General features: G+C 55.2%; 1 protein-coding gene and 1 non-coding gene across 2 annotated transcripts in view; both read left to right on the top strand.

Annotated features, from left to right (window-relative positions):
- The first annotated feature begins 2,703 nt into the window (after positions 1-2,703).
- NGFR (nerve growth factor receptor) overlaps positions 2,704-23,181 on the top strand; it is a 35,471-nt gene continuing 14,993 nt past the window's right edge. Inside the window, exons 1-2 of the mRNA XM_073325752.1 lie at positions 2,704-2,935; positions 12,775-12,916. Of these exons, the coding sequence (XP_073181853.1) occupies positions 2,891-2,935; positions 12,775-12,916 (187 nt within the window). The 5' untranslated portion in view covers positions 2,704-2,890. The remainder of the gene's footprint in view (positions 2,936-12,774; positions 12,917-23,181) is intronic.
- LOC140904114 (U5 spliceosomal RNA) lies at positions 7,328-7,438 on the top strand. Its single transcript, XR_012156439.1, has one exon. It is a non-coding gene; the product is annotated as a U5 spliceosomal RNA (small nuclear RNA).

Here is a 23,181-nt window from a genome sequence, read left to right as displayed (position 1 = left end):
CATCTCGCAGCCGAGCAAGGTGTAGTAACGAGGGCTATAAACCAGTGCTACAGTCATCATCTGAAAAACACACCCCGCAGTCATGCTCCTGCCTTCAGCGGTGGACGCTTCATTGCCAGGAAGATAGATTCAGCTGGAGGCAGTTCAAAGGAGAGCGTCAAAAAAAAAAAAAAACAACCAAAAAACCATCGGGGAGCTTCAGGGCTTGATTTGCGAGGCAAGATCAGAAGAATTGAAATATCTTGGCTGAGCAACTGCTCTGCAAGACCCTGGTCTCTGCCTGCAAATGCCGGAAGGGGGCGGAATGCACGAGGTTTAATGAGGCACAGCGGGATGAGCAATGGGGAGGAAACCGGCGAAGGACAATAACGCGCGAGTGGGGGGATGTCTCTTGGGCCTGGGGTGTCAGAATGCTGATGCCGGGAAGCAGTGAAACAGTCTCCTGGAGCGATTGAAAACTAAACTGAGGCAATGGATTGGAGACTGGAGGGAGGAGGGGAAACTCCTGCACCAGCTGGGGGTGGACCTTTAATTTCTCACTCAGGCAAAAGTCCCACAGCACTCACCTAGGGGTGGGAGGGTTTGGCCTTCTTGGATGCTGCCAGGTTGTGGGTCCTCGCCGGAGAGCAGGACGGTATCTTAATTAAGGCCATTCTCCTCTTTTGGCTTGGTTTTTCATTCACCCATTTCCAGCGAACTCCAGAGCTGGGCCAGATCCTTAACTCTGCTTTCCTAGGCCAAAGTCCCATTGTCTCCCAGTAAGGACTGGGGAGGATCGGGTACATAGGTTGGGGGTGCAGAAAGGAAGTCACAGCGCCCCCCTCTCCTCCCCCCTCCCGCAACACCGCCCCCCCCTTGAGTTTCATCCTAATTCTCCACTTAACATTAGAGAACAGGCTCACGTTCCCCCATGCCTTGCCCTGCCAGCTGCTGCTGGAGCCATCTGGCTTCGAGAGCTCCTTGTCCCCCGGGGTTAGGGGACATTTTGGGAGGGGCAGGAACGCCGAGGCCCAAAAGAAGAGCGCCCAGCCAGCAGGAGGCTGCAGAAACCAGGTCTGTGCACAGAGGAGGGAACTTGCTGCCAATCAAGGAATCAACTCACCGTTTTCTTTCTTATTATGTGTATTATTGTAGCACCTACTGACCCCAACTGAGGTCAAGGCACCTTTGTGCTCGGTGCTGTAAAAACCCAGAGCAGCAGACAGCCTCTGCTCCAAACAGCTGGCAATCCAAACAAAGGGAACGTTCTATTGCACCTGTGTTACAAATGGAGAAACTGAGGCAGGGAGTGATTTTTTTTTAAGTGACTTGCTCAAGGTCATATGAGGAGTCTGCAGCAGACCCTTGGAAATGAGCCCAGATCTCCTGAGCCCCAGAACAGTGTGGTAGCCCCAAGACCACCCTTCCTCGCTTGCAGTGAGGGACAAGGGGAATTTTACCTTAATAATAACAACTGCACTACAGTGTTCTCCAGTAATGGCCCCAAACAGTGTCGTTACAGTGTTTAATTAGTACAATACACAACCATAATCTCTCCACACACTATGGTAGAACAGGATTCTTCCGATTCTCCCCTGCAGCATGGGCCCAGTGACCCTAATGCCAGCATCCCTGGCCAGGATAGGGGAATTGCTTGCCCCAGTATAGGGCAATTCTCTGGAAGTTAGGGCCTGGGTAGTTCCTCCTCGGCACACCCCTTCCTGCTGCCGATGTAGGGACAGGGACTGGAGGGAAAAGGAATGTGACTGACTGGCAGTCCCTGGTTGATGTATCAGCCCCCAGGGACCGCCAGCAGCTGGGCTCGTTTAGAGCAGCCTTCAAGCTGCTCTGAATTATGCCGCACACCCGAGCTGCACACAGCTGGCCTAGTTTCAGGAGGGGCAAAAGACACTTCCTTGCTCCCCTCTCTGCCAAACTGTACTGGACGCGTCTCCACTGTAACGGAGGGTCTGGCCCAAACATTGTGGACCATTCTTGTAGAATACTATGCTCGCTTTTAAAAAAGGGACTCTGAGGTCTTTGGGGCCCCGAGCTGCACAAGGGCAGCCTCCAGTCTTCATTCCCATCTGGGCAGCACTCTCCACACCAGCAAGCTCTGACTTAAAAGAGGACCAGTGGGATGGGCAGGTGAAAGGGGGAATTTAGCCTGCAGGTCATCTTCCTCTTCGGGCTGCCTCACCCAGGGGCCTCAACCCGATGGAGGTTTCTGGGCGCCGCTGTACCACAAATAAAGACTAAAATAGACAGGAGCAAAGGTGGACAGACAGATGGGGGGGAGGGGGGGAGGGATGCTGGGCTGTGGGCTGGGTAGATGGATTTGGGGGAGGGGGGTAGGCATAGGTGGGTAATACAGAAGGACCCCAATGAAAGCAGTCCATCGGCCCTGTGTGTAGCCCTTCTCCTGAAAACCCAGGCCATTTAGCTGCCATTCAGCGTTTCCAGGGGCCATGCATGGCAGCTGGCGAAGGGGAAGGGAGCTGGAAGTTGCCTGCTGGTTCTTGTCAGTTTTGTGCATTTCCCAGCTAAACTGTCTCCCAGGCTCCTTTCCGAAGAGTCTCTGGCTGAGCAGGCAGATGCCAGCGTGTGTGTGTGTGTTACAATATTCCTGGGGGTGGAGGGGAAGTGGGGGGCGGGGGGGGGCGGCACAGGGAGGAGGGGCTGCTGCAGTGACTTGGGTTTTTGAAAAGCCACCCAGCCAGTGGGAGAGCAGCATCGATCGTTTTAATGAAACGGGGCTGAGCTTCGGGCTCCGAGGCAGGTGCTGTCCCGCAGCCAGCCGGGCTGCGTCCCTCTTCCGACCTGAGCCCGCCGGGGAGGTGAGGGGCTGCAGGGGCCCGGGGGGAAGCGCCGCTCGCTCTGCCCCGTCGCGCCCCCGCCCGCGGGAGGGACCATGGGGAAGAAGCTGCTGCTCTTGCTCCTGCTGCTGGCCCCGGGGGTGAGTCAACCTGCGGGCTCTGGCGGCGCCCCGGGCCCGGGGAAGGGGAGCCGGGTCCCGGGGGGGACCGTGCGCTCGGAGGGCCCCGGAGGAGGAGGCAGCCCCGCGCAGGGCGGGTGGGGAAGGGGGCAGGCGGGCAAAGGGAGAGAGGCGGGCAGTGTAGCGGGACAGGGGACGGGTGTCCGGGCACAGGCGGGACGGGGTGGGGGGAGCAGCCGGATCTAGGGATGGAGACAAGGGGTGTAGCGGGGCAGAAGGGCTGCGGGGGGTACCCGGGCACAGGGGGAAGGGGGGTGGTTGGGGGGGAGCGGTGCGGCGGGTACCCGGGCACAGGGGGACGGGGGAGCGGTTAGGGGGCAGAAGGGCTGCGGGAGGTACCCGGGCACAGGGGGACGGGGGAGTGGTTAGCGGGGGAAGGGGTGCGGGGGTACCCGGGCAGAGAGGGAAGGGGAGGTGGTTGGGGGGGAGCAGTGCGGGGGGTACCCGGGCACAGGGGGACGGGGGAGCGGTTAGCGGGGGAAGGGGTGCGGGGGGTACCCGGGCACAGGGGGACGGGGGAGCGGTTAGGGGGCAGAAGGGCTGCGGGAGGTATCCAGGCACAGGGGGACGGGGGAGTGGTTAGCGGGGGAAGGGGTGCGGCGGGTACCCGGGCAGAGAGGGAAGGGGAGGTGGTTGGGGGGGAGCAGTGCGGGGGGTACCCGGGCACAGGGGGACGGGGGAGCGGTTAGCGGGGGAAGGGGTGCGGGGGGTACCCGGGCACAGGGGGACGGGGGAGCGGTTAGGGGGCAGAAGGGCTGCGGGAGGTATCCAGGCACAGGGGGACGGGGGAGTGGTTAGCGGGGGAAGGGGTGCGGGGGGTACCCGGGCAGAGAGGGAAGGGGAGGTGGTTGGGGGGGAGCAGTGCGGGAGGTACCCGGGCACAGGGGGACGGGGGAGCGGTTAGCGGGGGAAGGGGTGCGGGGGGTACCCGGGCACAGGGGGACGGGGGAGCGGTTAGGGGGCAGAAGGGCTGCGGGAGGTATCCAGGCACAGGGGGACGGGGGAGTGGTTAGCGGGGGAAGGGGTGCGGGGGGTACCCGGGCAGAGAGGGAAGGGGAGGTGGTTGGGGGGGAGCAGTGCGGGAGGTACCCGGGCACAGGGGGACGGGGGAGTGGTTAGCGGGGGAAGGGGTGCGGCGGGTACCCGGGCAGAGAGGGAAGGGGAGGTGGTTGGGGGGGAGCAGTGCGGGGGGTACCCGGGCACAGGGGGACGGGGGAGCGGTTAGCGGGGGAAGGGGTGCGGGGGGTACCCGGGCACAGGGGGACGGGGGAGCGGTTAGGGGGCAGAAGGGCTGCGGGAGGTATCCAGGCACAGGGGGACGGGGGAGTGGTTAGCGGGGGAAGGGGTGCGGGGGGTACCCGGGCAGAGAGGGAAGGGGAGGTGGTTGGGGGGGAGCAGTGCGGGGGGTACCCGGGCACAGGGGGACGGGGGAGTGGTTAGCGGGGGAAGGGGTGCGGCGGGTACCCGGGCACAGGGGGACGGCGGAGTTAGTGGGGGAGCGGTGCGGGGGGTACCCTGGCACAGGGGGAGTGGTTAGCGGAGGAAGGGGTGCGGCGGGTACCTGGGCACAGAGGGACGGGGGGAGCGGTTAGCGGGGAGCGTTGCGGGGGGTACCCGGGCACAGGGGAGCAGCGGGGTGGGGGGTACCGGGGTACAAGGGGACTGGGGGAGGGGTTAGCTGGGGGGAGGGTTACAGGGGGACGGAGGGAAGGGGGTTAGCCGGGGGGAAGAGGGTTCGGGGAGGGGTACCCGGGCACGGGGGGAAGTTAGCCGAGGGGTGCGGGGGTGGAGGATGGCCAGGCAGGGGGGTGCAGATGGCCAGGCAGTGGGCAGCTAGGCACAGTGTGTGGAGGGGCACAGAGAGCAGGGCTGGGCTGTGACCTTCTCCCCTCTGGACCGGGCACTTTGCCTGGAACATGCTCCGTCCCCTTCCCTACGGCTGAGCCCCGCCCCGGGGGCTCCATCCAGCCAAGGAGCTGAACGCCCACAAAGGGATGCTGAGGGGCTTTAAATCAATGCACGTGGCTGGGCTGGGGATCATGCGGCCAGACTGGCCCCTGTGATGCATCCATCCAACACCCCTTCCCTTCTCTTCCCTCCACCCTCTCCATCCACCCACCCCTTTCCTCAACCCATCCACCCACCCCAGCAGCCCCGTCCCCTCCCTTTCCCGACCCCTCCTCCCCACTCACCCGCCTGTGCCCCTTTCCAGACACTCCCCCACCTATCTCCCCCTCCCCTGCTGCTATCCCTTTCCCAGGGATGGGGGTGGGGGCAAAATCTCTCCAACACCCTCAGGCGTCTGGTTGAACGGCCTGGCAGCTTCCAGTGTCCCTGCTAGGGGTGCTCCAGACACCCATCCCAAGCAGAGAGAGGGGAAGCCCCAGCCCAGGGAAGGTATCAGCCAGCAGGCCCCTTTCCACAGCTGGCTCAGTTCAGCTAACCTCACCCTTAGTCTGGATGGCAGCCCAAGTGCCCGGACCCCTGTGACCTTCACACATAGCAGAAGGGGCTAGCAGGGGGCCAGGGGTTTCTCCTCTAGTCTGGGGCCCCCTGAGGGCATCTGCCCCCATGAGATCTGGGCTCCCACCCGAGCAGGAGCTAAGGAATCATAGAGCAATTGTGCTTTGATTGCTAAAGCACCCCTCCCCCGCCCTCCCTGGGTTCTTGTGGGGGCACCAGCCATTCAAATACGATAGGGGACAACCATTAAAAGCATTGCATGGGGGAGAGTGCGAAAGGCCAGTGAAATATTCACAAGCCAAAGGCAGTGACCGAGCAGAAGAAAAGGCCCCTAGGCAGAGGTATATTATAGATCCCTAGGAACAGAGGAATTGCTAGCCCCACTCAGATCCACAGCCTGGGCAGGAGTGGATGTTTCTGTGGATATCAGGACTATCCAGAATTATGAGAGTTACTGCTGAGCACATTTTGGAGGGGATTTTAAACCTCATACTTCAGGGCTTGAGCCAACCTCATTTATTTAAAACCATTTTGCACCTCCTTAGCCCACAACTTGATCTACAGAGCAGAAACAGGCCAAGGACCCCCAGTGCTCTCCCTGCTCAGCTGTGACCCGGAGGGATCACCTCTGGGGCTCAAAGGGGTGTTCACTTGTACCCTTGATTCTCTGCTGAGACAGCCAGCCAAGGGGCGTGTGAGCGGGGGGGGGGGGGTAGGCAGTTGTGGACTGCAATGAGCACATCTGCCCCTAGAAGGTAGAGAGACACCCATCAGCCCACTTCACACAGACCACCGAACAGATGGAAATAACTTTCAGTCATCACCGAGCTGCACTGGATTGGAACCGCTTGCTTAGAGCCGAAAGGCTCAGTGTCCCGTTACCAGCAGATAAACTCCTTGGGAGGAATAGGAAGGGAAGGGGAAGGGTCTTCAGTTTGGTCAGCGCCGTTCTCAAGTGGCAGGATGCAGAGAGAAACTGCCCATGTGGGGCTGTGACTTGCGAATGACCCAGGCTGTAGAATTCAGATCCAGATTTCAGATGTCCCCAAAGTGTGGGGGTTGTTCTGAGCTGGCATTTTGGTTCTGCTGGTTGTGGCCAGTGAGGCTAGTAGCCATGGAATGTGAGAAGCCTGTGGGGCAGTATGGCTCCAGGATTTTGGGCCCATCTCCAGCTCGAAGTTTGCCCCAGGTCTCCTGTTCAGGATGAAATCTTTTTCATGCCAGAGATTTACTGGTAATGTGCCCTGCTACCATGTCCTACATGTATTCCAGGGTTTATGATCAATCATCCTCTTCCTTAAAAAAACAAAACAAAACACACACACCCCACCACAACTTAAAAAGCAATTAAAAGCTCATGGAGGTGTCACTCTCCCCTTCTTGTTCCAGCTGTCATAATGCTTTATGGGGTTAATACCTGTGGCTTTGTCAACAGGAGTTGTGTTAATAACATGCACATTTTGCTGGACTAATGTAGACCATGTGCCCTCCTATAAATGTGTTAATCTTTATGGGAGTTTTCAGTGCTCGGGATGCAGAGCGGAAAGGGAAAGGCAGGCTGGCAGGGAGGCTGGATTCTGGAACCTGGGAATGGAAGTTATATTTTCCACATCATTTAGTAGCACTGAGGGGAGGGATTGCCAAGGAGCAGGGGGGCATTGCTCATTTCTTCTTACCTTTCCTGGCAAGAATTACAACAGGGGATGCAGAGTGTGGGCTGTCAGTCAGTGGCCCCCGCCCCCGGCAATCAGATTGCGAGGGATTAGCCATATCTCACAGCTGCTCTCTCCCAGCAGGGGGCACTGCAGGGAGTACTGGCCGCAGGAAAGCCTGTATATTTCACTTCTAGCTTCTAGGAACCCTGGCAGAGGCTGGGATAAGAGCCTGGCTATACTTTGGTTTCTTTTCAGATCATATAAATCTTTCACCTTTTACTACAGATTTCTGTGGAGAGGAACATTTATGAGTTTCTACCCAATTTTTTGAGGCTTCTTGGTAACCCACTTCATTCAGTCCTTGCCGGCCTGAGCAGACTGGGGCCGAAAGCACAGCTGCTTTGGTCCCATTCGTTCCCAGAGCTATTCATAGTAAGAAATGTGAGCAGCTGGTTTGTTACTCGAGCCCCAGCCTCTGGCAAGAGGAGTCACTGCCGGAAAGGATGCAGGACAAGTCACTGAATGTTGACCCACCTACTGCCGTCCTTGTCCCTGTCATCAGGGGTCACTGTGGGGTGATGCAGGAGGTGAGTAGGGTGACCAGATGTCCCCATTGAATAGCGACAGTCCTGATATTTGGGGCTTTTTCTTATATAGGTGCCTATTACCCACCACCCCCCATCCCAATTTTTCACACTTTCTGTCTGGTCACCCTAGAGATGAGCTGGGTGTGATGGCTCTTAAAGCAATTTCATCTGGAGTCATTTGGGAATTTTTTGATGACACTTCCCCCTCTCGTTGTAGCCTTTTGGCGGAAATTTGCCGGTTTTAATTAAACTTTCACCAGGAAGATTCCTTGGGTCAGGATGGAATTTCTGAGCAAAACGAGAGCAAGCCCCTCACCATGTGATAGCCCAGTGGTTAGGGCACTCAGCTGGGCTGCCGGGGGTGACCCGGGTTCAAATGCCTGCTCTAAATCAGGTAGAGGGAGACTGCATCTGAAGCTGGTGGAATCAGGCAGAAGAAAGCCTTGAGTCAGGGTGTTTCTTTGCCCTAGTCACAGGGCCCTTGGCTTTTCTCTCTCTCTCATGTTTTGTGGACAGGTTTGAAAGGTTTTGGTTTCCTTCCGAGGCAGAATGTAAACACATTTTGAACCCTCAATATTTGGGATTATTTTCTTCTGGCCAACCCTAATTTAATTCTTACCTTCTTCCAGCAGGGGGCACCGTGGAATGCTGTAACCGCCCCCCCCCCCCCCCCCAGCTTCTCCAGTCCCAACCTCACCCAGCAGAGAGGCCCTAGACCCGAGTTTCTCAACCCCGTGGGTCAGCACCCGACATTGGGTCGCCGGAACGTGTCAAAGGGCCCCGAGGCAGCTCCTGTGCTGTGGGGCTGGCTGGGCTTGCCTCCCTGCTCCAGGCACTGCAGCCTCTGGGGTCCCAGTGTGGCGCAGGCTGGCCGAGCCGTCAGGCTGACAGGAGTTCGGGTAGACTAAATTTGAGTGAGTGGTGCTGCAACCCCATAAGCCAGGTCACAGCTCCACTCCCACCAATTTGGTCCAGTCAGGTTGCAATGCCTGGAGCAGGAGAGCCGAGCCCAGCCAGCCCCACAGCACAGGAGCTGCAAGAGCCGCCACTGTGGGGTGAGTGCTGGGCAGGACCCAACCCTCTCAGGAGACAGAGTGCGACCGAAACCACCCCAGGGCCTCCGCCCCCAGACTATTTACTGGGTCGTGACAGGCCATAAGCACCTACAACTGGGTCCTGAGCCCCGAAAGGTTGAGAACCACGGCCCTAAAATAATGATACAAGAGCCTGTGAGGAGCTTGTAGTTACTACTTTACTTACCAGGGACCCTTCTTAGCCTGGATGTGCCGGCTTGAGCATGAAGCCCCATCTCTTGGGGTCACTCGTGAGATGCAACGTTTACAAGAGGGTATGTGTACCCGGCAAAGAAAAACACCGCGGCACCGAGCATCAGAGGCTGGGTCAATTGACTCGAGGTTGCGGGGCTTGGGACTAGAAATAGCCATGTAGACATTCAGGATCGGGCTGGAGGGCAGACTCTGAGCCACCCCCTTCACGTGGTTTCAGAGCCCAGGGTCCAGCCCAAGTGAGAACGTCTACACTGCTGTTTTGAGCCCCGTGAGCCGGAATCACTTGATCCAGCCTCCAAGGCTTGGTGCCGTGGGTCTTTTATTGCAGTCGTGCCCAGAGAGAGTCATCCCAGGCCCTCACGAGTTAACCGTGCTGCCGAATGCAGTGCCAATGCCCACATGCTCTCAAGCGCCGGGTAATTGGAGCCCTTTGTCATTCAAATGCCTGTAATTGGCGCGCCCTTGTCTAACACCAGCATCTGTAATAGACAGAGCACAGAGTTTATCAAATGGACACTGGGAAAGGAGGCAGAGAATTGGCCGAGGGAGGTGTCCGCTGTGCAGGGAGCTGAGCTGGCTTGCGAAGGCACTGGGTTCCTTCACTCAGCTCGTCTCCCTTGCGTGGCGAGGGGCGGGTGGGCAAGAGAAATTGCCAGGAAAGTGTCTTTCCTGCCTCGTTTTTTTTTTCCCCTGGCAGGGTTTGTTTTGAGAGATTTTTTTCAATGCTGTATTTTCATTTCTGGCATGAATTGTATTGCTCGTGAAAGGTGCAGCAGGGAGATGCTGCTTTAGAGTCCCGATGGGCTTGATAACTGTACCAGACACCTACCCGGCACAAGAGTTAACCTACTAGTTAGAGGCTGATATTATCATAGAATATCAGGGTTGGAAGGGACCTCAGGAGGTCATCTAGTCCAACCCCCTGCTCAAAGCAGGACCAATCCCCAATTTTTGCCCCAGATTCCTAAATGGCCCCCTCAATCATTGAACTCACAACCCTGGTTTAGCAGGCCAATGCTCAAATCACAGAGCTATCCCTGCCCCCAACTATGGAAGTCAAGAGGGGGTGTGGTGGTGAGAATCCAGAAGCTCCTCTCCCAGTTTCTGGGAACAGGGGTGGGACTGGGATTCCTTCCAGTGATGCTCGCCCTAGACTCTGCTCCATCTTGTGTAGCTGCTTCTGGCTATTGGTGGCAGATAAAGGTGAACTCCCTATGTTTGCTGGAAGGAAGGAAGAACTTTTTCTCTCTTCCAACTCCTCTTAACTATTCTTCCCATACTCTACTTGCTGCTGCTGGAGAGGTCAGATTTCTGCTACTCTACCCATCTCCAAGTGACTTTTTCTTCATGAATAACTCCAATGCTTTCTTGTGTTGCTGCCCAGAGCAGCAGACTAAAACTGACATGATTCTTGTTCCCAGAGGCCATGAAACTGACCAGGCTTCTAGGTTTCACTCTGCTGCTATTTGAAGAAGCGGTAAGCAGCAGGCAAGCTGTCTGTCTGCAGACTCAGGAAGACAGTGCTGCATACATTCCCCTTTGGGAGGTTTTCTTCGGAAACCTAAAAGCTAGAAACACAATTAGTTAAAAAAAAAAAAGTGAATCTTAAATTGCATAGAGATTGATGATTTATGCCTCTCATTATCCTCGCTCCCATAACCACATTGGTCATTGGGGCACCATCATTGATAAGCAATCAACCAATTGTCTCCACCCCTGATGACTGTGTATCAGTGCTTGAGTCTCTGTGAAGTCCATTCCTGTCCACTCTTTTATGTTGCCAATCCATCTCTTCTTCTGTTTACTTCTTCTCTTCCCCTGTACTGTCCCTTGGAGGATGACCTTGGATAGGCCAGATGAGCTTGTTACATGTCCGTACCACTTCAGCTTGTGCTTCTTCACGGTCGTCAGGAGGTCTCCATATGACCTAGCGCTTTGAGTGATGATGTTACAGACCTGTTCGTTAGTGATGTGGTCGAAGTAGGAGATGGTTATCAAAGGATTAATTCAGAGTATTATGAGTTGGAGCCATGTTCCACCTCGCCCTTACTTCCTGTTTTAGTCAATGGAAGCTTCCCCTCTCCACTCTGTTGTGATGCAGTTCAATAAAGTAGCAAGTTCCCAGCCTGCAGTGCTGTGAGCAGATTTATTTTTGTTGCACTGGTGGTCGCTTCATGAAAATACCCCACCCCCAGGAAATGTTTCCCATTCAGCAGTAGCCAAGAGCATTGTTCAAGTATAGCTGTGTTTGTCGACGGCCCTGCGGGACCACTGCTCAGGACAAGGAGAGAGGTATTTCAGTCTCTCTGTCCCGTGTATTGCTGGGCCTTTCTGTTGAGACCGTAGACATGGTTGGCAGTTAGTGCCAGTGGCGGTCGGCTTGTGACGTGCAGAATGGAAAGTGGCGTGATGCTGCCAAGCTCATTTCATGCAGAATGCCAGATAGCACCTTTTGGTCCCTGCCTGGGCTAGTTTTGCACTGGGGCCCAGAGCCTCAAAGGTATTTAGGCGCCCAACTCCCCTTGGTGGAAGGCTCTGAATCTCGTTACCATGCCCTGAGCCATCCAATTCTCCCCTTCTTCTTTTTGTTACCACAGCTCATACAAAGCGGCTGGCTGCTTCTACCGACAAGCATTGCAGCGGGGAAAAATAATAGCCTTTGCAAGACGTAACCTTTGCCAACACTCGGCCGCTAGCTGTCTCTTCTAGGGAAGCAGATGCCGCGTTGCTAGGGAGGGTGCTTGACAGCAAGAAGCACTTTATGAAGTTAAAGCACCCAGCCCTCCCACTTCTCAGGAAGGTTGGCCTCACTCATCTGCCGTTTACCAAACCCACATGATGCATATGCAGCTCTGTCCTAACCGCGCAACTTGTGGCGTGTTATTGCTTCCATACGCCAGGGCAGGATTTATTTAGAAAGCAAATACCGTTGCTTCCATTAGACAGTCATATAGCTGAATCCCTTGGCACCATAATTACCAAGCACTTCAAAGCGTGCGCTTCCATTATCAGGCCTCGGAATTCAGTCCTGGAGCTCAAGCAAACCACGGTGCACTAGGCGTAGGGTGACCGGATGTTCCGATTTTATAGGGACAGTCCCGCTATTTTGGGGCTTTGTCTTAGACAGGTGCCTATTACCCCCCATTCCCTGTCCTGATTTTTCACACTTGCCGTCTGGTCACCCTAACTGGGCGAGGGTTTGGGATAGTAGGGTTTAAAACTCAGTTAGCTTTTCAGCTCTCCCACTGGGTGGCCGCAGTGACCTTGGGCAAGTCTCTGAGTCTCTCTTTATTCCCCTGCATCTGTTCGACGTCACAGGGATGGTTGGAGGGTTAGGTGGTTAACGATTGCAGAGTGCTTTGAGATCCTTTGATGAAAGGCTCTATAGGAGTGCGACTAAGGAGTGCAATAGGCACCCAGAAGAACCCAGCCTCCCCCTCCCACAATGTGCTGTGCCGGCGGAGGGCGGAATCCAGACACTTGGTTGCTCTCCTTGCTGATCTCACTCTAATGCTTTTGGGGGCTTTATTGGGGAATGGGAATTTGGGGCAGCGGGGGGAGGAGGGGAACGACACTCTTTAATCCCTTTCTTCTCCCAAGTCTTTGATGTTAATAATAGTAGGTAGGTGAGCTCATCTTAAACCCAGATGTTTCCAATCAAGTGCATTTTAGGCTGGGGCGTTTTGATCATACTGGACACCCCTCCTGCTGGTGGGATTGAATTTATTTAGTTACTTATTTCCTCACCCACCCCACCTGCACAGCAAAGAGACTGACCCGATCATTCTGTTTCCCTCCCGTGGCAGGGGCCAGCATGGGCTGCGAAGGAGAAGTGTCTCACCAAGAGGTACACCACCAGCGGGGAGTGCTGCAAAGCCTGCAACCTGGGCGAAGGGGTAGCGCAGCCCTGTGGGGTGAATCAGACGGTCTGTGAGCCATGCCTGGACAGTAAGTAGCTTGTGCTCTATTTCACCCCTGCAGCGAGCTTTGGAGGTGGGGGGAAAACCGCCTGCTGCCTACTGCACTGGGGATAAAGCTGGGGGCGGGGGGTGTTGCGTTCCAGTAGAGGGGTGAGATGGCTGCGTGGAAAAGCCCTTGGGATCACTGGGTGCGTATTGTCTTCTCATGACTACAATACACAGAGCACCTAGGAAAAAGTGGGTATCCCCTTTGCTCTGTCATCCCATTTGGTACAGTCCTCACTCAGGTATCTGCTTGCTCCAGACTAGCGAATTGCTCTCACCTGCAATTTCTAATGCGCCCATTACTATGGTATCTGGTCTCCCTTTATATCATTTAAACCCATTCCCCCCCTCACAGCAGGTGGGATATAACAAACAGACCATACCCTCCACAAACACGATAACCACTGTCACCGAAGCCTCTCAGCTGCAGAAGGCCGCTATGGCCTTGCGGTCTGATCAAGCCAGCTCCCCGTCTGCATGTACCCACTAACTTGCACATCCAAACGGCAAAGGGGTTTCTGGGCTTTCTCCCCCTGAGCCCTCCTCTGAGATACCAGCCCTTTGCGTTTTCTTCTACCGGCCATTTGTTTCATTCCCTCCTTCCTTGGGGTCTCTATTCCTCTCCACACCCACTCAGCCCCTTCCCCTGGGCTTGCACCGGCTGATGGCAGTTGCTTGGTTCTCTCAGACGTTTGGGAAATTATCTCTGTCTTGCTTAGCTGTACGGTCTGCCCAATGGATGTTTTCCAATGAGCCTCCAACCCGGGTCTTTTACAGTATAATAAGAAAGTGGAATTAGACCGACCATTCAGCAGGGGATGAGAACAAGGTAGCCCCAGTAGGACAAGGAAACCAGCTGTTTGATCACAGATGGATGAAGGCATTTTGTCGCCATCAGATGCTTCATATGTGGTAGTGATCTCAGTGCACACGAAGTGATGAAATGATTGAGCGATTATTTCTGTAGTGCCAAGGCTGTGTACGGTGCTTTGCAGAGAAAATAAAAACACCAGCCCCCCCGCCATCCTCCACCACCAGGGCAGTTTGCCCTGCAAATCTTTACTATGGCAGGAAAGTGCCGAAATGCTGCTGGTTCCAACCGTTTGCAGCGAAATCCGCACAAGCCAAAACGTTGTGGTGAAGGGCTGCGTGACGGTTTGTTGCACAATTCTTATTTTGACCCAGAGCAAAATTGAAAATGCTGCAGGGGGAGAAGACCTCCCTGAGGACAAGGCTTCCCCTGTGGAGGAGAGATCCTTGGGGAGAGTGTCTCCTGAAAACAATTTTTGGAAGAGAGGGGACTGGTGCAGGAGAGGGTGCTGACTGGGAGGGGGCTGTGGGCAGGTGATCTGACTTGTTAGAGGAAAATGCTCCATGGCCTGTCGTCCCACACCGGCTAAAAATATCAACCTTCCTGCAAAATCAATGAATGCCACTTACCCTCGGAGTGAATGGCAGTAAGGACTCTGGATATTGAATACCAGCCCCGGTGTCTGACCTTGGAGGAGAAGCGTGTTAGCACCCTGCAAAGCAGCTTCTACCAGGGAGCAAACCCTGCCCCGAGAATATGCTGGTAACTCTCTTTAGGTCTCTCACCGGGTAACTACCTGAGCAGGGATTCCATGCTGATGCGCCTTTACAATCACGCAGAGCAAATGCTGCATGAATCAGGTCCCAGGGAGACATGCCAGCTCTTCATTCCAGAAGGAAATGTGGATTTGGAAGAAGATAATTCCCACCCGGGTAATGGAGGGAGTGCGTATGCAGTAAATGTTGAGTGGATGTGAATGGGAGTGAACATGTCCTTGGATCACACTTGTTTGTGCGGGCAGATGGGTGTATCATGACTCTGGCTCTGTACTTGCACAAGTGTGTGTTGTGCCCCCCCTTCGAGGCTTTTTCTCTGAAGGTAACAGCCTACTACTGCTGCTGGTTAGTGATGTTCCTCCCTTAGCTCAAGTCTGTGCTATGGAGCTACAGGTTAACCACTCCTGGGGATGGCTCCGTGTGCAAGTGTTTGCATGCTGTCTCTGTGGACCGTAGCTGTATTTGTGGCGGGCATGCTGTTGGCTTTGCCATGCAGCGGCAGCTTTGTGCGCGTGGCCTGCTGGAAGCCAGGCTCCCAGCCTCTTTCACAGATGACGGTATTAATCCTCACGGACACATGTTCGGTCTCCACTCTGGGCTTTCGAGTCGTTTCCACTCTCACAACCTCAGAGTGGGGACATGACATTTTTCTGCAACCCCCCCCTCCCCTCCCCCGCATCCTTCCGGCTGGGACGCATTCTCCCCTGCGGGATGGAGCCATTCCAGGCTCATCATGTGATTCCCTCCGGGAATGTGTGCGGAGGGCGGTATTGAGAAAGCAGGATCAGAACTCGGGTGCAGCCCTAGAGCGTCTGTCCATTAATCTGCACGTGGGTGGCTGTGTGTATAAATACACGTGTTTCTGTTTTACGTGCCCAGCTGACCTTGACATGTCTTTGTATAGCTGGCGTGTGTATTCCCATTCTGCTGCTAGGACTGGGTTTGCTCTCTGCTTTGTCACACCGGGGAGCTGAGCTACACAACCAATCACTCATCAACAGGGTCTTGAGGTGTCCCCTCTCCCCTACCCCAGTGTCACAAAGTAATCCAGAGGCAGGAGTGGCTGGGGGTAGAGGGACTGCATGATCTAGCTCAGGGGTTCTCACCCTTTTTCTTTCTGAGGCCCTCCCAGTATGCTATAAAAACTCCACGGCCCACGAGTGCTGACACCACCGGTTTTCTGCATATAAAAGCCAGGGCTGGCGTTAGGGGGTAGCAAGCAGGGCAGTTGCCTGGCGCCCCATGCCACAGGGGCCCCCATGAAGCTAAGTTGCTCAGGCTTCGGCTTCAGCCTAGGTGGCAGGGCTCAGGGACTACCGGGCTTCAGCTCCTTGAGGTGGGGCTTCAGCTTTCTGCCCTGGGCTCCAGCAAGTCCAATGCAGGCCCTGCTTGGTGACCCCCCTGAGACCTGCTCGCAGCCCCTCCCTCCCCCCCCCCGAGGAAGCCCTGGACCTCTGGTTGAGAACTGCTGATCTAGATAATAGGGCAGCAGGTTGGAAAATAGAAACTCTGCCACTGACCTGCTGCATGCCCTTAGGCAAGTCATGTCACCTCTCCGTGCCTCAGTTTTCCCCGCCCTTTGTTTGACTTGCCTGTTTAGACTGTAAAATCTTCAGGGCGCGGATTGTCTCTTACTATGTGTTTGTCCAGCACCTAACTTAAAGTGGCTTCTTTAATGGAAATAATAAGGAAAAAACTATGATGAGAAAAGCTAGAACTTGGAGGTCACTTTTTAAAAAACCCAGAATAAAATACGGGTCGTCTCAGAGCCAGGGGTGGCAGATGGGTCAGCTGGTCACTCTGCCCGCCTCAAGGAGGGAGGGGCTCAAGGTCATCAGGGAGCAGATGTGCTCAAGAGGCGCTGCTGGTGAAAGGAGAAGAATGAGTGTGACCCAATGGGGGTAGCTAGGAGCAAAGGGAAGCTGGGAGGCAGAACTTGCTGCCGTGAGCTCCATCAAGCCGTGGGACAGCCTCTCCAGTGCTTGGGGGCATTTGGGGGCATTTAAAATGAGAAAACACTTGAAAAGATCCAGTAGGGACCAATCCCCTATTGTGATCCCTCGGGCGATGGATTGGCTGAGCTGCGGTAACAGCCTTGGTCCGTGTCTGATTGGAAGGAGCCCTCGGCCTTGATTCTGGTCTTGCTTGCACCTCTGTAGATAAGGAGCCCAGGGGCTATGCCAGTGTAAGGCTGGTGGACGGCCCTGCAGAATCAAGCCCCTCGCCTCTCCTGTCCCAGATTCTGAGCCCTGCTCCCTTCCCTCTGTTCTTTGTGAAATATCGGCAGTGTGGAGCAATCCGGTCTGACACCGGCGCTGCTCCACGTGTGAGAATCCCTTGGGCTTTCATAGGAGCGTCAGATGGCTGCAGAACCCACAGGATTCACCTTAGTGGATCGTAGCACAGGCGTTTCAGATCCACTAACCTACCGCCAAGCACTGGCTCAGACCATCGACCCATCAAATCCAATCTCCTGCCCCTGGCAGCTGCTACTACTTGGTGCTTCAGAGGGGGGGTGAGAAAATGGGTCTTCTGCAGCCTAGCCAGTTGTGAAAGGCTGTCCATGGTGTGGATTGGGTGAGACCGTTCCTTCTGGGCCTCAGCAGGGGATTGCCTTACATCCCAGAGCGTGGCATCTGCCGCCCCTCGATCACAGCATCCAGAATAATCGTGCAGTCGCTGGTCATTAAATGATGGAGCCCTCTAATAATCCAGCCCCACCGTTTGGCCCGGGTGACTGCCCACGGTTGCGGATTCCTCCAGTTTGCCCTGAAAAGCCTTTCCTTTGATTTGCTCCCAACTGGCCGGCCTCATTTATTGCAACCGATTCGACAACAGCAAGGCGCAAAAGACCATCAGTGCAAAACTCGGCCTGTGGAGGTGGAGAAGAAAACATCACTGGCTGCTGGGGGAAGTGGGGGAACCAGGTCTCCTTTCATGTTGAAGTTCAACCCCTGAGTCCTGCATTAGCCCAAGCAGCTGCATTCCCCCGCCCTGCCACCGCCAGCCTCTCCCGACCGCTGTCTCATGATTTATTTATTCATCTCCTCAGCATCCATCATTACATGGGGGCCTGCTTGATTCTCAGCTGTAATTGTTCAGCTCGCCTACCCGGCTGCCACTGAAAATGTGCCCACTCAGCCGATATGCTTTTCCGGTCCAGCTCCCCGGTCTAATGGCGTCCATCAATAATTCAGAATAATGTAAGGAATTAACCCAGGTTAATGGGAGCTGTGCACTCCGGCGTCTGACGGGGAACTGCGATGCCTTGGTTTGCTCAGAAAGGCAAGGGAGGTGATGGGGGCGGGGGGGAGTGGGATGGGTGAGAGGGAGAGAGAGCACAGGTTCATAGATATTAAGATCAGAAGGGACCATTATGATCATCTAGTCTGACCTCCTGCTCAACGCAGGCCACAGAATCTCACCCACCCACTCCTGCAATAAACCTCTCACCTATGTCTGAGCTACTGACGTCCACAAATCGTGGTTTAAAGACTTCAAGGTGCAGAGAATCCTCCAGCAAGTGACCCGTGCTCCATGCTACAGAGGAAGGTGAAAAACCCCCAGGGCCTCTTCCAATCTGCCCTGGAGGAAAATTCCTTCCCGACCCCAAATATGGCGATCAGCTGAACCCTGAGCATGTGGGCAAGACTCACCAGATACCCAGGAAAGAATCTTTGTGCCAAGCTGGTGATGGGGTAGGGGTGGGGGGCTCATGGGGGTCAGGGCCTGAATAAAATAGATTTGGGAGGTCTGATCTCTGTTCTGTGCTCAGTTACGACCACGAAATTGGCGGCCGCAGGAGAAGCCAAGAAAGCAGAGGTGGGCAGAGAAGAGAGAGCTGCTTCTGGGATGGAAAACTCAAATTAACAGATTTAGGAGAAGAAGAGGAATGCCCCCACCCCCCTACACACCCACACCCACTCCTTGAGGGGCTAAGGGGCCGGAGGAATGCAAATGATCTGCCGCTCAGCGCTCCCCGAGCTGGCTGGGACTGAACCGAGCCAGAGAGGATGGGAGTTGGCGAATGGCAACGCCCTGGGGTGCCAGGGTGTGTGTTTGGGGGTGCTCTCAGCCACAGAGCAGAGGATGGAAGCATCTTTCAAGGACTAGCAGGGGCAGCGATCTACCCCCCCACCACCACCACGGCACACGGTACAGCAGGAGAGGATGGTGGGGAGAATGGCAATACCTGGCCAGTGCCAGCAGGGTGGTGCATGATATCCCTGCTCAGGGAGTTACCCTGGCATGCTCACCTTTCGGGATGCTCTGACCCGGCTTGGCGCTCCCAGCACAGTGGGGGGACAGATCGAGGTCGCTGCCAGGAACACCCTGTTCACAGGCACCAATGTTTTCCCTTAATAGCCAAGCTAATAGTGATCAGCTGCTTTGGGCCACATGGGGACCCCGTTGCCTTTCATCGCTAGCATCATCCTCCCTGTGATCCTTCGACACCGAGAACTGATGCTGCTGAATTATTGAGGACCTTGCCTAAAATAGCTAAACACGGCTGCTTTCCGCACCTCTGAACCGGCGCGCTTTCCTGCCAAAAGAAAAGCTCTCCAGCTGCATGGAGATGGAGCCGCTGGGGCTTGACCGGCTGCCCCACCCTTTCCCGGACCTCCTGGCAGATGGCTGGGACAGCTCCGAGCTATTCACTATGGCCGAGGAGCCTCAAAGGTGCCTAACTCCCATTGGTCCTGGGCCCAAACACCAAGGCCTAGTGGACACTACGGAATGTCACCGTGTTATGTTTATTGACATGATGCAGACCCTGGGGAAGAGGAGGGGCCTGTTATGGCCTGTTAAATTCTGTCCAATGGCACGTCCGTGAGAGGAAAGATCAGCCTGTGATAAAGTCACTGGTCTGGGACTCATGTCACCACCGAGTTACACGCCTACGTGGGTCAATGGGGAGTCTGTGGCTACCATTGTCTTCTCCCGCAAGGCACTGCACATCCTACCATGGAAGACATGTCTACCACTCCCTGCCAATACAGCATAATGCCACAAGCCCGTGAACTAGCCACCTCTCCTTCAGGGCCATACAGCCCTGTCAGAGAGGCCTCGGCTATCCAGTACTCATTGCTTGGCACTGACTATCTTGCCAGCTCCCGCCCTGTATCGAGTCTTCCACATCTGGTTGAGCTTATGGAAAAAGGTTGGCGTGAGATCTCCTTGCCAGTCTGGTTATTGAGAGAGACAACTCCGGTGGATGATCTCCCAGCAATGGGTGAACAGGAAGGACTGAGAGCATTAGATTTGTCAGCCGCCTTTAACCCCACTGACCACGAAATGTCACTGAGCAAGGGTGGTCCACAAGGTGCCCTCCCTGAGAGCTCCGGACCTTTGGAGTTCACTTCCTGCCAGCCTGAATGGGTCGGCCTTCAGGGGCCTACCTTTTCTCCTGGCTGGTGAGGAGATGAGCAGTTGGTAGGGCTGGGTAGTCATGGGTGGGACTCTGGGGAACGTGTGTGATATGTTGTCATGGGGTTGTTTCATTTCCTCAGTGGGAATCATAGAATATCAGGGTTGGAAGGGACCTCAGGAGGTCATCTAGCCCAACCCCCTGCTCAAAGCAGGACCAATTCCCAGTTTGTGCCCCAGATCCCTAACTGGCCCCCTCAAGGATTGCGCTCACAACCCTGGGTTTCGATTGTCAAGAGCACTGGATGGGCTGCTGCCTTCTCGAGAGGAAGGGTGGCCAAGTGGTTAGGACACAGGACTAGGGAGACCTGGGTTCAAGCCCAGAACTTTGGGCCTGTCACTTAGCCTCAGTTCTCCATCTGTACCAGGCATCAGCGGTGTTGTGCGGCTCAGTACATTAGAGATGGTTAGGTAACATGGCAATGGGGCCACCTTAGCTAGATGATAGTGCGTACAAATCTCAACAGATACATCTCCTTCTTCCTCAGCCCCACTTTGCCTTTATTCATAGAGGTTCAGGCCAGAAGGGAGTCAGTCTGGCCTCCTGCCCAACACAAGCCAGAGAACCTCATGCAGGAATTCCTACATCCAGCTAATAATTTCTGTTCTAGCTTCATAGCGGTGTGGGCAGGATGTGTCATCCCACAGAGATCTGGCTTGTTCCTCTTCTCCCTTCGTTCATGGCCTCCCAGTTCTCAGCCCATGATCTAGCCACCTCCTGTCTCCTCCTGTGACCCCACCATGACCCCCTAGTCTCCTTACTTGAATGCCCGTGCTCTGCGCTGGTAAGAAAGGCTCAAAGACCACAGCCCCTTCCCCAACTGCTTATTTTGAATGAAGCTGGATTCAGATCCCAGCTCTGCCACAGACTCCCTGTCTGGCCTTGGGCAAGTCACTTAGGCTCAGATCCTCAAAGGTATTTAGATGCCCAACTCCCATGGGACTGGGAGTTAGGCGCCTAAAACCATTTGCAGATCCAGGCCTTAGTTTCTCTGTGCCTCAGTTCCCCATCTGTCCTGTGGAGATAACACCACTGCCCTGCCTCCCAGTTTGTGGGAGGGAAAATGCATTAAAGGTCATGAGGTGCTCAGAGGCTACAGCACCGGGGACCCTAAGTTCCAGCATGAGACAGGCAGCTAGCAAAGGGCAGGTTTAACCAAGACTCCGGGAGCAAGGCGGCCATGATGGCAGCATTCAATCCGAGCAGAGCACTTTGCGTCCTGTCATTCATCGGGATAATTGCTGTCTCCCACGAACGTCCTCGGGAGATCGCCCAGGTAATTAAAGATTACTACACGGATGGATAACTTTCAAAATGAGGGGGAGGCTGAGCCGAGGATTAGGGTTAATCTCTCTGACACCTTTCTCCCCTGAAGAGGGGGGGAAGATTCGAAGGCCCGGAGAGAGGAACGCGGTCGGAGGCCCTCGCAGGTCAGAGCGGAGGAAATGAATTCAAAGGACGTAGATGAAGAGACAGTGACTGCAGGCCCTATAGGAACTCCTCTTCCCCGGGTTAAAAATAAACTTCAGACGCTGGGGCTCCTCCCTGTAGCCATGGGGGCAGGGTGGGGGCCCCCAGGGCTCTTCTCTCCCCAACCCGCAGGGCCCCCCTCTGTCGGGCCAGGCTAGGGACAGGGATAGCAGAGGACTTGGAGGGGAGCAGGCAGCCTATGCCCTGCGACGGTCAGCTCAGAGCAACCCATCGCCCAGCTCCTCTGCCCAGCAGGGCCTGTAGGCCAAGCCAGCCCTACCCCAGCACAGCACTGTAGCCCTTTAAAGTAGCCCCTGGCCTCCAGCCTGCTGCACCTCCAGCGAAGTCTTTCTCGTGTGATTTGAGTTCAGGAACTCAGCCAGAGGTTTATTACAGGAGTGGGTGGATGAGGTTCTGCAGCCTGCAATGTGCCGGGGGCCAAACAAGATGATCATGACGGTCCCTTCTGGCCTTAAAGTCTCTGAGCCCAGGAATCTTGGGGGTGCTGGGGAGGGGAGAGGGAAGACAGCGTGGGATACGTGTGGGGGAGATTGATTTATGCTGAGGAATCAGTTCTGCAGGGTGCCGCTGAAACCGGAGACCAAGGAACCAAGGCTCGGACAAGAGTCAGCAATTAGCATCGTACGCTCGTGTTTATATTGGGCTCCTGCATCTTGATTCTCTCCTGTTTTCCATCAGTCATTGATGGGAAACAGATGCAGCTAAACCAAATGGGGCGTGTGGCCGCTGTTTGGGGAAAGTGGCTGTTCGGTGGGGGAATGGAGGGCAGGCAACGCCCCTCAAAATCAGCCCTGACAGGGCAAGGCGGAAAAAGCCTCAAGGGTGTTAGGAGAGGAAGGTTGGCTTTGTTGATAAGGCACCGGGCTGGGATTCAGGAGATCTGACTTGGATTCAAGATTTAAATTATAAACGCTTTGGTGCAGGGACTGTCAATCTGTTCTATGTTTGCACAGAGCCCACCACAGTAATACAACTTGTGTAACATAAGAATAATTCCGGGTTCAAGTCCCATCTCCGCTAGATGTAGATGCCTTGTATAACCTTGGCCAAGTCACTCAGGCTGAGATCCTCAAAGCTGTTTAGGGGTCTAACTCCCATTGATTGATAATGGGAGTTTGGCGCCTAAATAGCTTTGAGGGGCAGGGCCTGTTTTTCTCACTCAGTGTCAGTTCGGAGCCTAGCACAACGGGACCCCCAAATCTCAGTTGGGGCCCTCAGACACTAATATAAAGAATAAGGAGAATGCCTAGAGCACCTCTGGGATCACAAAGCACTTGACAGGCTGTATTCAGAGGGATCCCTTAACAGAAGGCGGGTGGGCAGTTCAGGGGTGGAACACAGCAGCCCGTCAGTGCCATGTGACAGCAGTCACCCCCTACATCGACATGCTTAGTGCCAGCTGCTCCCCTGCCCCTGAGGCTCTGGATGGATCCAAGCCCACAGCAGGCAGCCTCTAACAACAGGGCCTGCAAAGTAATGAGAGGTGGACTCCATAGCTGGGGAGGGATTAGCCGCTGTGGGGGGCAGGTTGGCTCACAGGATGGGGTGTCAGCATTTGGAGGGGAGCAGGATTACAGGTACTCCACTTAGGAAGGAACAGTCAATTGCACACATACAAACTGGGAAATGACTGCCTAGGAAGGAGTACTGCGGAAAGGGATCTGGGGGTCATAGTGGATCGCAAACTAAATATGAGTCAACAGTGTAATGTTGTTGCAAAAACAAGCAGACCTCATTCTGGG

The sequence above is a fragment of the Lepidochelys kempii genome, chromosome 27 (genome assembly GCF_965140285.1).
Source record: "Lepidochelys kempii isolate rLepKem1 chromosome 27, rLepKem1.hap1, whole genome shotgun sequence".
Classification (NCBI taxonomy): domain Eukaryota; kingdom Metazoa; phylum Chordata; order Testudines; family Cheloniidae; genus Lepidochelys; species Lepidochelys kempii.
This window is presented reverse-complemented; position numbering and strand designations above follow the sequence as displayed.